An 11,807-nucleotide genomic window follows, 5' to 3' on the forward strand; every position below is an offset into this window, starting at 1 on the left:
GGGGTTTGTCTGTTTTTTTTGGTTTTTTTTAAAGCCTGCATGACTCACTTTCTCTTCAATGAGACAGGAAGAGAACTAGATCATGGTAGCTTCTCCATTCACCTCTGGAGTGAAGAGTGCAGGAGACCTAGTGCTCACCATGCAGTACCACAAGAAAGCACACAGCAGGAGCACTTCTCTCCCAGCTTATGAGGATTTGGTGGTAGGCAGCTAATACATCCCATAAAAGACAGCTAGCCAGATTTATTCTTCTTGATGTTTGCAGTAATCAACTCAAGCAGGAAGAGAGGCCAACAGTTAGAGCCAGACATTCTTCCTATAGGGCTGTTTTGTTACTTCCGTCCCCTTACTAAGTTAGTACCTGTACATTATCTGTGGCAGGATATTATGAGATCTTATCCTGGGTTTTGTACTGGGTTAAGACTGGCCATCCATGACACATTCAGGTATTTTCTGCTGGAAGCATTTTCGCTTCATCTTGTATTCTTACCTGACAAAGAGGTTCAATGCTCTTTCATCCTCCAGCTTGTGGATACACACAGCAGTCATCTACTTACACTAGGGCTGATTCTATCAAACACCGCAGGAATTTCTCCCCAGACCACCATCAGCCTCCTCTCACTGCGAGTGTACCCTTAAGAGAAGCAGCTAATATCAAAGATTTACCTTCCCCATCCAAATCCCTTGGTTGCCACAGGAGCAGTACAACATGCTTGCAAACAAAGAACCATCTGTGACAAGCCAAAGGGATTTACTGCTTATCTTTTGAGGAGTTTTGCATTCGGGAGAGTCCCACAAGAGGCTGAAGACATGCAAATGTGCATATAACCTACACCATAGGGAGCAGGAGGAAAAGCCCCAAAAGTGCATTGAGATGTCCTCACATGGCAGTTTTAGCAGTAACTTGGGCATAGCAAATACAGTTTGCTCTTCAGATACTGAACCTATGGATAATTCATCCACAGCAGAATGACTTCAGCAGAAAAGGTAATCAGCAACAGGCAGTAAAAAAACCAAACAAAAATCCCCACAAAACAAAAAACCACACAACAACAACAACAAAAAAAAATCTCACAAAACCACCCTTCTTTCACCTTCCTTAGAAGGAAGTCTCAAACAAGTACTTCAGTGCTCTGGACCCAAATACCCATCAGCACATCCATGATCCACAACATTGACTGTTCATAATGCAGTTTTATTTCTTCCTTTGTACAAAAACAAATATAAAATTTAAATCCAATAGAAAGTGTATACTAGCAATGACAAGTTTACATTACAATAAGACAGGACAATGCGATGTGTATCTAACACCACATTAGTTTTAAAACTCAGTGATACATGCACTATATAAAATAAAAATTGCTAGAACTTTTAATCTATTTCTACCAAGAATATCCAGGTACCAAGATACTCAAGAACCAAAAGTAATCTTGATAGGCAGTATCTACAAAATTAGACCTTCTCCACACACAACAAGAAACCAACATTAATAGAAACGTTTATCATTCTTTGTTAAAATCCTCTCACAAAAGCCATACATAAAATTCTTAGTAGATACAGAAAAAGCTCAAAAGTTTGTTAGCATAGGTAACCATTCAGTAGTTTAGAGAATCTTTTAGACATTTTGAAGAGATACTGTAGTTTTCAATCTGTACTTTTCCCCACAAAGCCAGAACTACGTCGACTCCCGTTTCAAGACCTAGTCAGTGGTTAAAACTAGCTCTTGAGTGAAGTCAAAGAGTAGTGTACAAAATATTTAACAAGACAGGGGTGTGTCACATGAGTCTGTTTACTTCTTGAAGAAAAACTTTTCCACATTCAAGGTTTGTTTATTTGTCCCATAAACAAGATTGTACCTGAGGGATGAAACGAAAACAAGGATTACCATAGTCTGTAAATACAGTTAAACTTTTCCATGAAAGCATAAAGTCCACAGAGCACAGCCAAGCTACCTCATCACAGTCTTGTCTAGCCTCCCTCAAGTTTGTGAGGCCAGGGAAGTGTATGTTTGGATAGGTGGCTAGCTCATATTTCTAGAGACACACAGTTCTGTTGATGTTCTCTGGAGCCTCGGGATGGGGACTGCTGCCAGGAGCTTACTCTTCCCCCTGCTGCTGGCAGCTGCATCTTGTTCCCTACTAATTAGCATATCTATCATCCACATGTCACTGCAAGAAGCAGATGAGTTATTAAAAAAACTGGGGCAGCTCTGCTCTAGGAGAGTCAACCCATACTGCAAAGAAACGATGATCACTATGTTTGAACACTCACTTCTGTTCACAGCAGGCTGGGGCAACACCCTAGATCCCCAAAGCCCCTCTTCTAGTTTTTGCCCTAGCACTATTTTACTGTCCATCAGAAAGCTGGGTCCTATTTACCAATTCACTATCAGTAACAGTTATTTCCTCTCCACTCAGGGGAACTGGGAGTATTAAAGACTGTTCTTTTGTACCCACGAACCTGTCGTGCTTGTTTCTGTTAACTTGGCAGCCCATACTTATATTTTTTCCTGTTCTGAGTTTTATTCCAAATAAAATAATCTAATATTGAAGGCATAAAAATATACTTGCAGGGTTTTTTCTAAAGCAATAGTTATTTAGTAGCTCCAGGCTTCTTTTGTCTCTATTGCATAGCTGACATTCAACTTCTAAGCAAAAAAGTACATACAAGTGCTGCTTACCTGTAGGATTGTGCCGGATGAAAAATACGAACGGCCTGTCTACTATGAACCAAGGAGGGGATGACCTGGCTATTAAAATTGCAGCTTGCAAGAAAGATGAGGTTTAAAGTTAAACAAAGCAAGTACCACAATGCATTACATACTCCATCAAAGTGAAATTTCCTAGTGTATACTAGGAGCTTGCACACGCAGACATAAATGCCTAAAACCTACCAACTTGGACACTTAAAGCCACACAGGTCACATTCCTATGGTTATAGGAACCATATCAAAAAGACACAGCACAAGACACAGAACGCTGGAAGGAAGTCACACAAAGGATGTAGTAGCTTAGTCCTCTTTGCCATCTGGATAGCCAGGAACATTACATTGGTGGCCAATGACTTCTCTAGAAGTAAGCCTGTTTATATTTCTTAGAGTAAACCAATGGTCTGATCAATACTGGCAAGTTGGGATTTTCTTGAAATTACATAAAATCTATCAACTGATCTGATCTGAAGTCAGAGCACATTCCTGCAACAGTCTCAAAGTGGCCTATCTTTGCTTAGTGGTATAGTCTTCTAACAAAGTTTTCCCGAGTTTGACAGCTATCAGTACAGTTGCTTACTTGTTGCTGCAGAAGCTTTGGTTCCATCTTCACTAACTTCAATTTTTGTCTTTTGCAGAACATGAGATACATGAAGACCTTCTGTTCCTGAAAAACACAAGGAGAACAGCACCTCCAGTAAAACAAACTGCAAGAGTCCTGAAGTACCTTGTAGCTAGCAGCTATGCTAGCATGGCTAAGAATAATAAAAGCTGCTACAATCAGGCTGAAATCCTGAAGTTGCAGTGAAGAACACTACTGATAATATCTTTGAATACAATCACTAGGTTTGTAATTACAAAATAAAATTGGGAATAGCCTATTTTACTCCTCCATCCTCCCCTTTACTAGGTTTTCTTATTTGATGGTTTAAAGTTAGAAGTATTCACTTGCATTTTTAGTTTTAATGCAACAAATGACTGAATATGCTACCTGAATTTAAGTTACGCTCCCATTTATCTCAATTCAGGGGGAAGAAAGCACTTAGCAAGTCACCCTGCTTTCAATGAAACACAGGAATTTGTTTTCAAATTAAGCCAGCACATGGCAGGCTTTTTTGTTAGATCTCTCTGTAGAAGCTAATCAGGAGTTTAATGGAAGCAGAGAACAGAAATAAGATGACATTTTAGACCCCCACTTTCAGATACTAGTATTTACAGCTCTGGTTTGGTCCAGTCCTCAGCTCAAGAAAATTTAAGTCATTAAACACATACTTCAGAGAAAAGTTAAATACTGCAGCTGCAGTACTTGTTACAGTCTAAGGTATGGTATTGTTAGAAGTCCTGCCATAGATTTTAGACAATGCTTGAGACCCTCAGGTTGTAATATCAAATCTTAAGAAGCTGACCAACATGATTTACTGCTGTAATGCAAGACAAGGGGAAGAAAGCTACTGCAGTGTTCAATAGAAGCAAGCAGCCATGCTTGGCTAGCTACAAAATAGAACTTCGCTCCAATGTCATGGTAACACTTACTCAAGACAAAACAGACAATTGCATTGGTAAAACAGCACTTTTTTCAGTGCCAGAAGCTATGAATAAGGACCACCATGGATTTAAAAAAAAAAAACAACAACTTACTTGTTATTTTTGCAAAGTTTGCCTTTGACTGGTCAAACATATCTGTAATACCAAGTGCTTTCAGAGGGTCCTTTAAGTCTGTTTCTGCTACTGCTGTAAATCTAGTTGGGATAAACAAAAACGAAGGCATCAGTATTATGCAGGAAAGTTGCCTTAAGCACTCTGTTTCTCCTGTATCAGAGAAGATACACATATATGACTCCCAAAACATTCCCTGAAGGAGAAATGGATTATATTAGTACTTACTTAGGTAAAATAACCTGCACTCTTTTTGCTACCATGGTTGTCATCCAGCTTCCTATTGTTTTTGTGCTGATATGGGGAATGATAGCAGAGAGAGGCGTTGTGCTTTCCGTAGGCAAAGCAATCAACATGCTTATCATTTCACCATGGTACGGCAATTCAATGATATTATACCACAGCTCATTTGGAGTACTTGTAGTGCCTAAAAAATAAGCAAAGCTAATGAGCCATAATTCTTACCGCCTTAAACCCCTATTTTACCTTTAGATACCTACTACAATAACAGTCTGTTAGGAAAGCTTTGCCCACATCTTAAAACTGACTCTAAAGAGTCACAGACTGCCTGCCTTCCTGCTAGGCAAGTCTTCAGAAGTGGCATGGGGTCTGTACAGATGCGAGTTTGACAAAAAGCACAGACAGGATGATACCATGAAGCAAATACTCATCTGAATTTGATATGCATACTGTTTCCCAAACCTCATCAGCCCAGCGTGGTAAGCCAGCTATGTTAGAAGTCACCAGATCTGTGAATCAGCTGGATCTCTACTTCAGATCTCAGCTGTACCAGAACTGACTGAGCACCAAGAAACAAAAAGCAAGAAAAAGCAGCAGACTATCTTTCCAAACTGAAGAGATCTTGTAGACAAGCTTTTTCCTCCAAGAGTTATTGGAAGAGCTCCTGTCTGAAGTAGTCTGTTGCATTTACTTCATTTTCTTGCTTAGTAAGGATCTCATGAGAAAGCAGTCTTAAGTCCTTCGAGGTAGTGGAGAGCAGCCACTTTGAGGCAGTGCAGGAGGCCAATTAGATGAGAAGGAGTGAGATAGCAACACCTCCGTGAGTTACAGCAAGTGCTGGGAAGACTGTCTTTGAGCAACCCCCTCCTCCAAGTTCCCTTTGGTTACTGTGGGATTTCTGGCATGTGACTGGGAAGCAAGTGCTTTTTATAGGAGTTTCAAGTAAAAACTTGTCAGTTTAACTACAGACAGGGTTTCTGGGAAAGTTTTTGGATAGCAGTAAGATCTTATTATCTCTCCCCTTTCTTCATGTAAGTCTGCACTTGTCAGCCCAAGCTGAAAATTGACATCTTCATTAGAAATTTAATCTTGTTGCCAGGGCCATGCAACCTGCCTTGGCTGAGCTCATATTGCTAGGAAACTGGCAGTATTGCACTTATTTTGCAGGAATTGTGTCAAGCTTGGCAGTTTGATTACTTCCTTTTATTATGACAGTGGTTCTCAGACTAGGGCCTACAGATCAAAATACCGGTTGCGTGAGTCAGCTACAGGACAGTAACAAAAGGTAAACCGTCCAACAGTGAGTGCTACTTTCCTGGTCTGCTACGTGCTACCATCATTACTACCGAGGCATATCAAACAGCAGGGGAGTTCATCACAGTCAACTGATGGGATTTAAGATGCTTAAGTTTGAACTTTTAAAGACCCCTTTGCAAGCATAAATAAGATAAAAGCTTTGTGTTAGGATATTCAGAGATACTGCTGAGTTAGGATGTGTTTTAGGTTGGGTATTTCCCTTGTTCCTTTCTGGCCTCAATGCTTTTCTAGCTTAAACACAGGCCCACATAAAGAATTTTTTAACCAGCATCAGAATCAAAAGTCAAAAGCCTTTAAGATAATAGTCTTGCTAAAGCCCGTCTAAGTTACGAACTTCTTTCAAACTCCACAGATAAGCAGTATACACTGCAGTAGGCTTCCCCACCTCCCCCAACTCACACTTTTGGCAGTTATCTTAAAGTATTACTTCTGCTCTAATACGTGGGCTTGGGACAGAGTTACAGCTGTTTACTTTAACCCAAATCTACTAATATTAGTTGAGCACTACTGACAGTAAAACTAGGCATTTAAAAGCACAGTGGGTCTTGTTTTTTGAATTTATAGCAAGCTGTATTCTCAGGTCTATTCCTCAGACTGTTATTTAGCACACATGGAAGTGCGTTCCAGGCAGCACTGCCCTCTTCTTGGAAGGACACAAGAGAAGATGTTCTTTTATCAGAGCTTCAATCTTATTTTGACCAATAAAATCCCCATAGGGCTGCAATGCTGAAGCTCTGAAGTACATTGTCAGTCACACCAAGCTGCCTGTGTCAGCTCTGAGAGTCTCTGATGGAAGTCTGGCTGAACCTGCAACTTGTGACTCAATTTGAATTTGAAGAGCAGCTTCCCACCTTGAGAGATATAGCCAACATATTAACTCTGTGCTCCTCTGGCTCCCACAGGACTGGGGACTGTGCAAGTCCCATTTCTTTATTATACAGTAAAATTAGATTGATTCTACTCCAATCTTTCTTTCATACACAGCTCATCACCAGAAAAAACTCAAGGTTCTGTTTCTGTTGGCAGTTTTCCTTTATTCTCACCCCCTAAAAAAATAGGGATTTCTTCTTACTGCAAAGCTTAAGTAATATGCAAAGTTCTCAGTTTGGGTACTTCAGATTTTCCTTTTTAAAGACAACAGGATAAGGCAAGTACTTTGACAGAGCATTCAACCTTAAGCAACCATTAAATACCTTGCACAGCAAGCTCATCCATACCTCAGCAGTATGAGATACTTCTGTAACACAAAGCCTCCTATATCAGCTACAATAAGCAATACCATTAAACGCCACATGTACAGCAAACTCTTGTTTCAGTTTGAAGGAAAAGAGCAAATTTTACAACCATTGTTGGTGGTAGTGGGAGTTACTGAGCTTACCACAGCGGAAGATAGATAATTGGGACAGCATTGGAACTTGGTAGGTCTTCCCATCAGCTCCATAAAATGGACGTTTCTTTGTATTTTCAGGTCGAAATCGTGATTTCCATAAGCCCTTGAAATACACAGCATTTACTAGAACCAGTCTGGTCAAACTTCCATCAATATCATCTGGAGCTACAACCTGATCAATCATACCTAGAAGAAATAAAGAAAGCCTGAGTATTTGCTGTCATAACGCTGGACAGCTGATGATTAAGAACCTGAAACACATATTACTTTAGGCCTCTTGACCTGTGAGTGTGCCAACTCCTCATGGGACAATACATTCATAAAGCCAACAGTATTCTTTGTCAAAAAGTAAACCTTTGGGATAATTAGAAAGCAAACATCTTGCTAATCAATAGACTGATGTTATAACTAACAGGGCCTTACCCTTTCCAGCTTGTGAGCAGATCTAAGACTATGTTACAGGGTAATAGTTGCAGCAGTAATAGTTGCAGCTGAAGCACTTCCTCATTCACACACTGCTTGCAACATTGCTATGCAAAACTGGTGATGTGGTAGAGAAAGAATTTGACAGCCTCATTTCACAAATACCACATCCAACATCATTAACACACTCCTCACATCCAGGAGGCACTGGTTTTAACTCCAAGAGATACCAAACATGTAGTTTACCTCGACTAGAAATATGTTACAAAACATGATCTCTGGCTTTAGCATAGGTAAGCTTGACAACTAGATGCCAAGAGGCTTGAACCATGAGGAGTTCTGTCAAGGCAGGGTTAATTAAAAATCCTCCACTAAACATGACTCCTAAGAACATGGCCATATCTTGCAAGAGTTTAGGGCAGTAAGAGCAAAAGCTGAACTGCTCTACAGCTTTCCACAAGTCTGATTTACTGAGTCAAACATCCAAGCTGCTTGAAAGGATCTTTTATGTTTGAGAAAGCATAAGTCTAAGAGAACCCTGCCTGGATTTCTCACCAGTTGTATGACAGCAAAGAACAGCAGAAGCTCCCCTGATCCCATGGGCAGATGGACACACACACTATACACATCCCTCAAGGCCACGAGACAGGCACATCTGCTGGGCTAGTGAGACTGCAGACTCCTGGCCCACCAGCTCTAAAACATCACATTAATGCCAGCTTAAAGATAGTTTTCAGCTGCAAGGCAGAGCTTTTTCTACCTCCCCATCTTTCCACAGTATTTCCATCCGAATCCGAGAGATCTCAGACACCACCCTGCCATGCACAAAAAGCACTCACCAATACTCACCCCGTGTTTCATTTTTCACCCACTGGTTGATGGAATCACATGCTGCATTTGGGTCCTCAAAGTCCACGCTCTTGACACTGCACTGAAACACCTCTTTGTTCCTTGTAACAAAAGGCACTTCCATTTTAAAGCCACTCTTTGCAAACACTGCATTAGCAATTGTAACAATGTCTTTATTCTTTTTTGAGACTATGAGCCTGTTTATCTTCTTTAACGCTTTACCAACTCCTAGTTGGAAAGAACAGCAAGTTTAATTTAGAATAAGATGATGAACAAACAGTTACTTTATATGCAACTACTAATGACATGAAAGGTCAGACATTTAAGTGCTGGACTAGAAAAGGAGACCAAAGCAGGCATTCTGAGAGGCCTTCCAAAATACTCATTTCTGATCTCTCATCTGAAGAATGCTACTGTTTCCCAGCAAAAACACAACCTTTACTGTGATGCGTGATGCCTGCTGCCCCTCTAGCTGTCTGCTCAGAATGCTACGGACAGTGCTGGGGATAGTATTGAGGTTCAAGTCTTAGTGTGGAGCTACTAACCACACTCTACTACTAACCACAGCCTTCCACAGAAGGCTGTTCCAAAATGTACTTCGTATCATATAAGCCCAGGTCACCTGTCAGTTCTGTGACAGTGACAAAGAAAGTCAAGGGTTCAGCCTGCTCACTCAGAGCCAACAGGTCTGCAGGTTTATGCAGGTGGTCTTGAACCTCAGAGTGCAAAGCAAAAGTTGTTTTCTCACCATCCTTCCTTTCCACTTACTGGAGAATAAAGGAAGCTGTCAAGTTTTCTATAATAAGGTTCAAGTCAAGTCTTAGTTTCCTTAAAGGCTAGGTCTCAGCCTAAATCAGCTACAAGCAAGAGTCAATCCCTTAACACATGAGCTTGCCTTTAAAAAAGGAGAAAGGGAAAACAGTAGGTTCCAGTGCTTAGTGTCAAAATCCTTAGGACCTGAAAGCAGCTCGTATCGAGTGCTTGCTAGCTCCTTCACTGTATATGAGAGAAGGCATATGGCAGCACAGAAGAACTGCTATGTTCACCATACCCAGTTCTCCCCATTGTTATGGCTTATGAATGAGCGCTTGTCTACACAGGGAAGCTATTGCCAGGCAAGCAACCTCATATTCAACCATTATATTGAACAGGATCCTTGGGTGGCTGTTTTTACAAGCAGTTATTAATGGGCTCCCTCTGTTTCCCAATACAATTTAGGCAGAGACATTTCTAGACTGCTTCCTTATGTAGACAAACTTGAGATAAGAGATATGAAGGGAATAAATTAGTTCAGAGTTATTCTCTTAGCTGCATATAAGAAAAAGCCTCAGATGGCTTTGCTGTTTCATGTATTATGAATGCTTTAGCAGTACCATTTGTATGAATTTTCTACATGTTCACTCTCCAATATTACGGGCAAATTCTTTTGGAGAACATACCATAACAGAGGTTCTCAAACTGTATTCTGTGGACCACTGGTGGTCCACGGAGCACTTGCTGGTGGTCCAGGGAGAGCTGGCTGGTCTCATGATGCTGGCTCTCCTCTTTGCTTCCAGCTGCTAAATTGCATTAAAAGACAGCTAAAGATAAATTAAATACTTTCCAACTATTACCTTTCCAAAGAAGCAGTTGCTGTAGTTGCCAAAGGACTGTAAGGCAATCGTGAACAAGAGCAGAAGAGATCTGTGCAAAGAGATAGGTAGCATCCCATAACAAGTCTCTGTAACAAGGTACTGGCTACCTTCTAAGGAGTTTGAGAACCTCTGTGTCTCGCAGGATTAGAAAGGCTATAGGCCAGATAAAACCAGTTGATATAATTTTTGCAAGTACTTATATTTTGAGCATTCACATGTTCCTAAAGTTGATTATCCCATGAAGAGATTTCAGTCTACAACATTTAGATCTTAAGCTGACAAATCATTTTGCTGTACTTTAAACCCAGAACCAAAACAGCAAAGCTAATGAAGACAAGACAACATGTTATATGACAATACTGGTCAAGATTTAAATGTGCACTTACCTCTTGGAGGGTTTCCTATTCCTGGAAGGAAGGCAGAATGCTGGCACTAAGATAAGTCTTGCTGGCAAGCACTCACAAAAATACTCAGCATGCAAAGTAAAGCAGCAAGAACCTTCAGCCTACACCCTCTCAAGGGGCAGACATTGGCAGAGGAATACAAACACAGATGCATGCAGTGTCAGGCACAGAGACAAGCAGAAACGGCTGTTTCAAGAAGAGGGCACTACAAGAACTACAGATTCAGGGATCCTGACAGCAGAAACACTAATGAACAAAGCTGAAAGCATCAAAGTGAAAGCATCAATTGTACGGTTAGAGTTTGCATTGCTTTCAATGTGGTACAAGAAATATTCTCTTGCCCTGTTATCTAAGGAGCAGCACATTAAGGGCTGTTCAGTACAGCCTGAAATGAGGTACTGCAGCCTTTCTGTGCTGGCACTGGACCGCCATCCACACTGTTCTGGAAAATCAGTTTTGCAAGGACAAAGGCAGTTCTAGCCAGGGCCCTGAAGTCATTAACAAAGCTGCTTATAAGCCAGTTCAAGTATATGTACATGTCCATACTCAAATTGCCAATTAACTTCAAGCATGTCCATTTTGTGCTTTGGTAAACAGAGTTAATTGGTGTATGATGCAATCTACCACACTTCGAAAGCCATCTCAAAACAGCATGAAGATTCTGACAAGCCACACCCAAAACCACCTTAGGAATCACTGACCATTTACACTGTATCTCATCATAGTTGTCAGCTGCTTCTTTGTCTTGCCATCAGCACCCAGCTGCAACACCCCCAGGACTGATGCAATCCCATGAGGAGAAACAACAACATTGTCCTGAGGCTTAGCTTTCACTATCTGATTGAAGACCTGGATTCCAACATCAGAGCTAAGTTCCTCCAGAGGATAAAAACTGAACTGGGAACATACAGATGTTAAAGTCCCAAGAACAAAGAGAAGTGGGAAGTGCCAGTTCATGATTTCTGGTTGGAGATACCTGTAAGAGAACAAGAGGGGAAAGTTAAGTCAGCTTTCACAAGTACAGCATTTTTATTTTCAACTTAAATTCTTATTTACCTAAAGAGCAGGCAAGTCTTGCACAGGCTCCACACACACCATTCAGAGAGTTCTGGCAATGGGACTCAAACCTGCATTTTACTGCTACCAGTATTTTAGGACTAGGGGTGTCCAGAAGCAGAGATAACCAT

The 11,807-nt window shown here is 40.9% G+C and overlaps 1 protein-coding gene across 4 annotated transcripts; it reads right to left on the reverse strand.

Moving 5' to 3' along the window:
• Window positions 1-1,174: 1,174 nt before the first annotated feature.
• Window positions 1,175-11,592, reverse strand: SERPINE2 (serpin peptidase inhibitor, clade E (nexin, plasminogen activator inhibitor type 1), member 2). 4 transcript variants are annotated; one of them, XM_009577694.1, is made up of 10 exons: window positions 11,322-11,592; window positions 10,603-10,623; window positions 10,022-10,141; window positions 8,583-8,810; window positions 7,299-7,496; window positions 4,592-4,790; window positions 4,346-4,446; window positions 3,288-3,374; window positions 2,681-2,764; window positions 1,175-1,856 (listed from the first exon to the last, which is right to left on the reverse strand). In XM_009577694.1, exons 1-10 carry the CDS (start codon window positions 11,575-11,577, stop codon window positions 1,819-1,821), a joined length of 1,332 nt encoding a protein of 443 aa, XP_009575989.1. In that variant the 5' UTR covers window positions 11,578-11,592; the 3' UTR covers window positions 1,175-1,818. The 4 variants fall into 4 exon arrangements, with proteins under 4 accessions (XP_009575989.1, XP_009575990.1, XP_009575992.1 ...); XM_009577695.1 differs by lacking the exon at window positions 10,603-10,623 and having other exon boundaries at window positions 11,322-11,591; XM_009577697.1 differs by lacking the exons at window positions 10,022-10,141; window positions 10,603-10,623.
• Window positions 11,593-11,807: the final 215 nt, after the last annotated feature.

This window comes from Fulmarus glacialis, unplaced genomic scaffold, assembly GCF_000690835.1.
Source record: "Fulmarus glacialis isolate BGI_N327 unplaced genomic scaffold, ASM69083v1 scaffold43335, whole genome shotgun sequence".
Classification (NCBI taxonomy): domain Eukaryota; kingdom Metazoa; phylum Chordata; class Aves; order Procellariiformes; family Procellariidae; genus Fulmarus; species Fulmarus glacialis.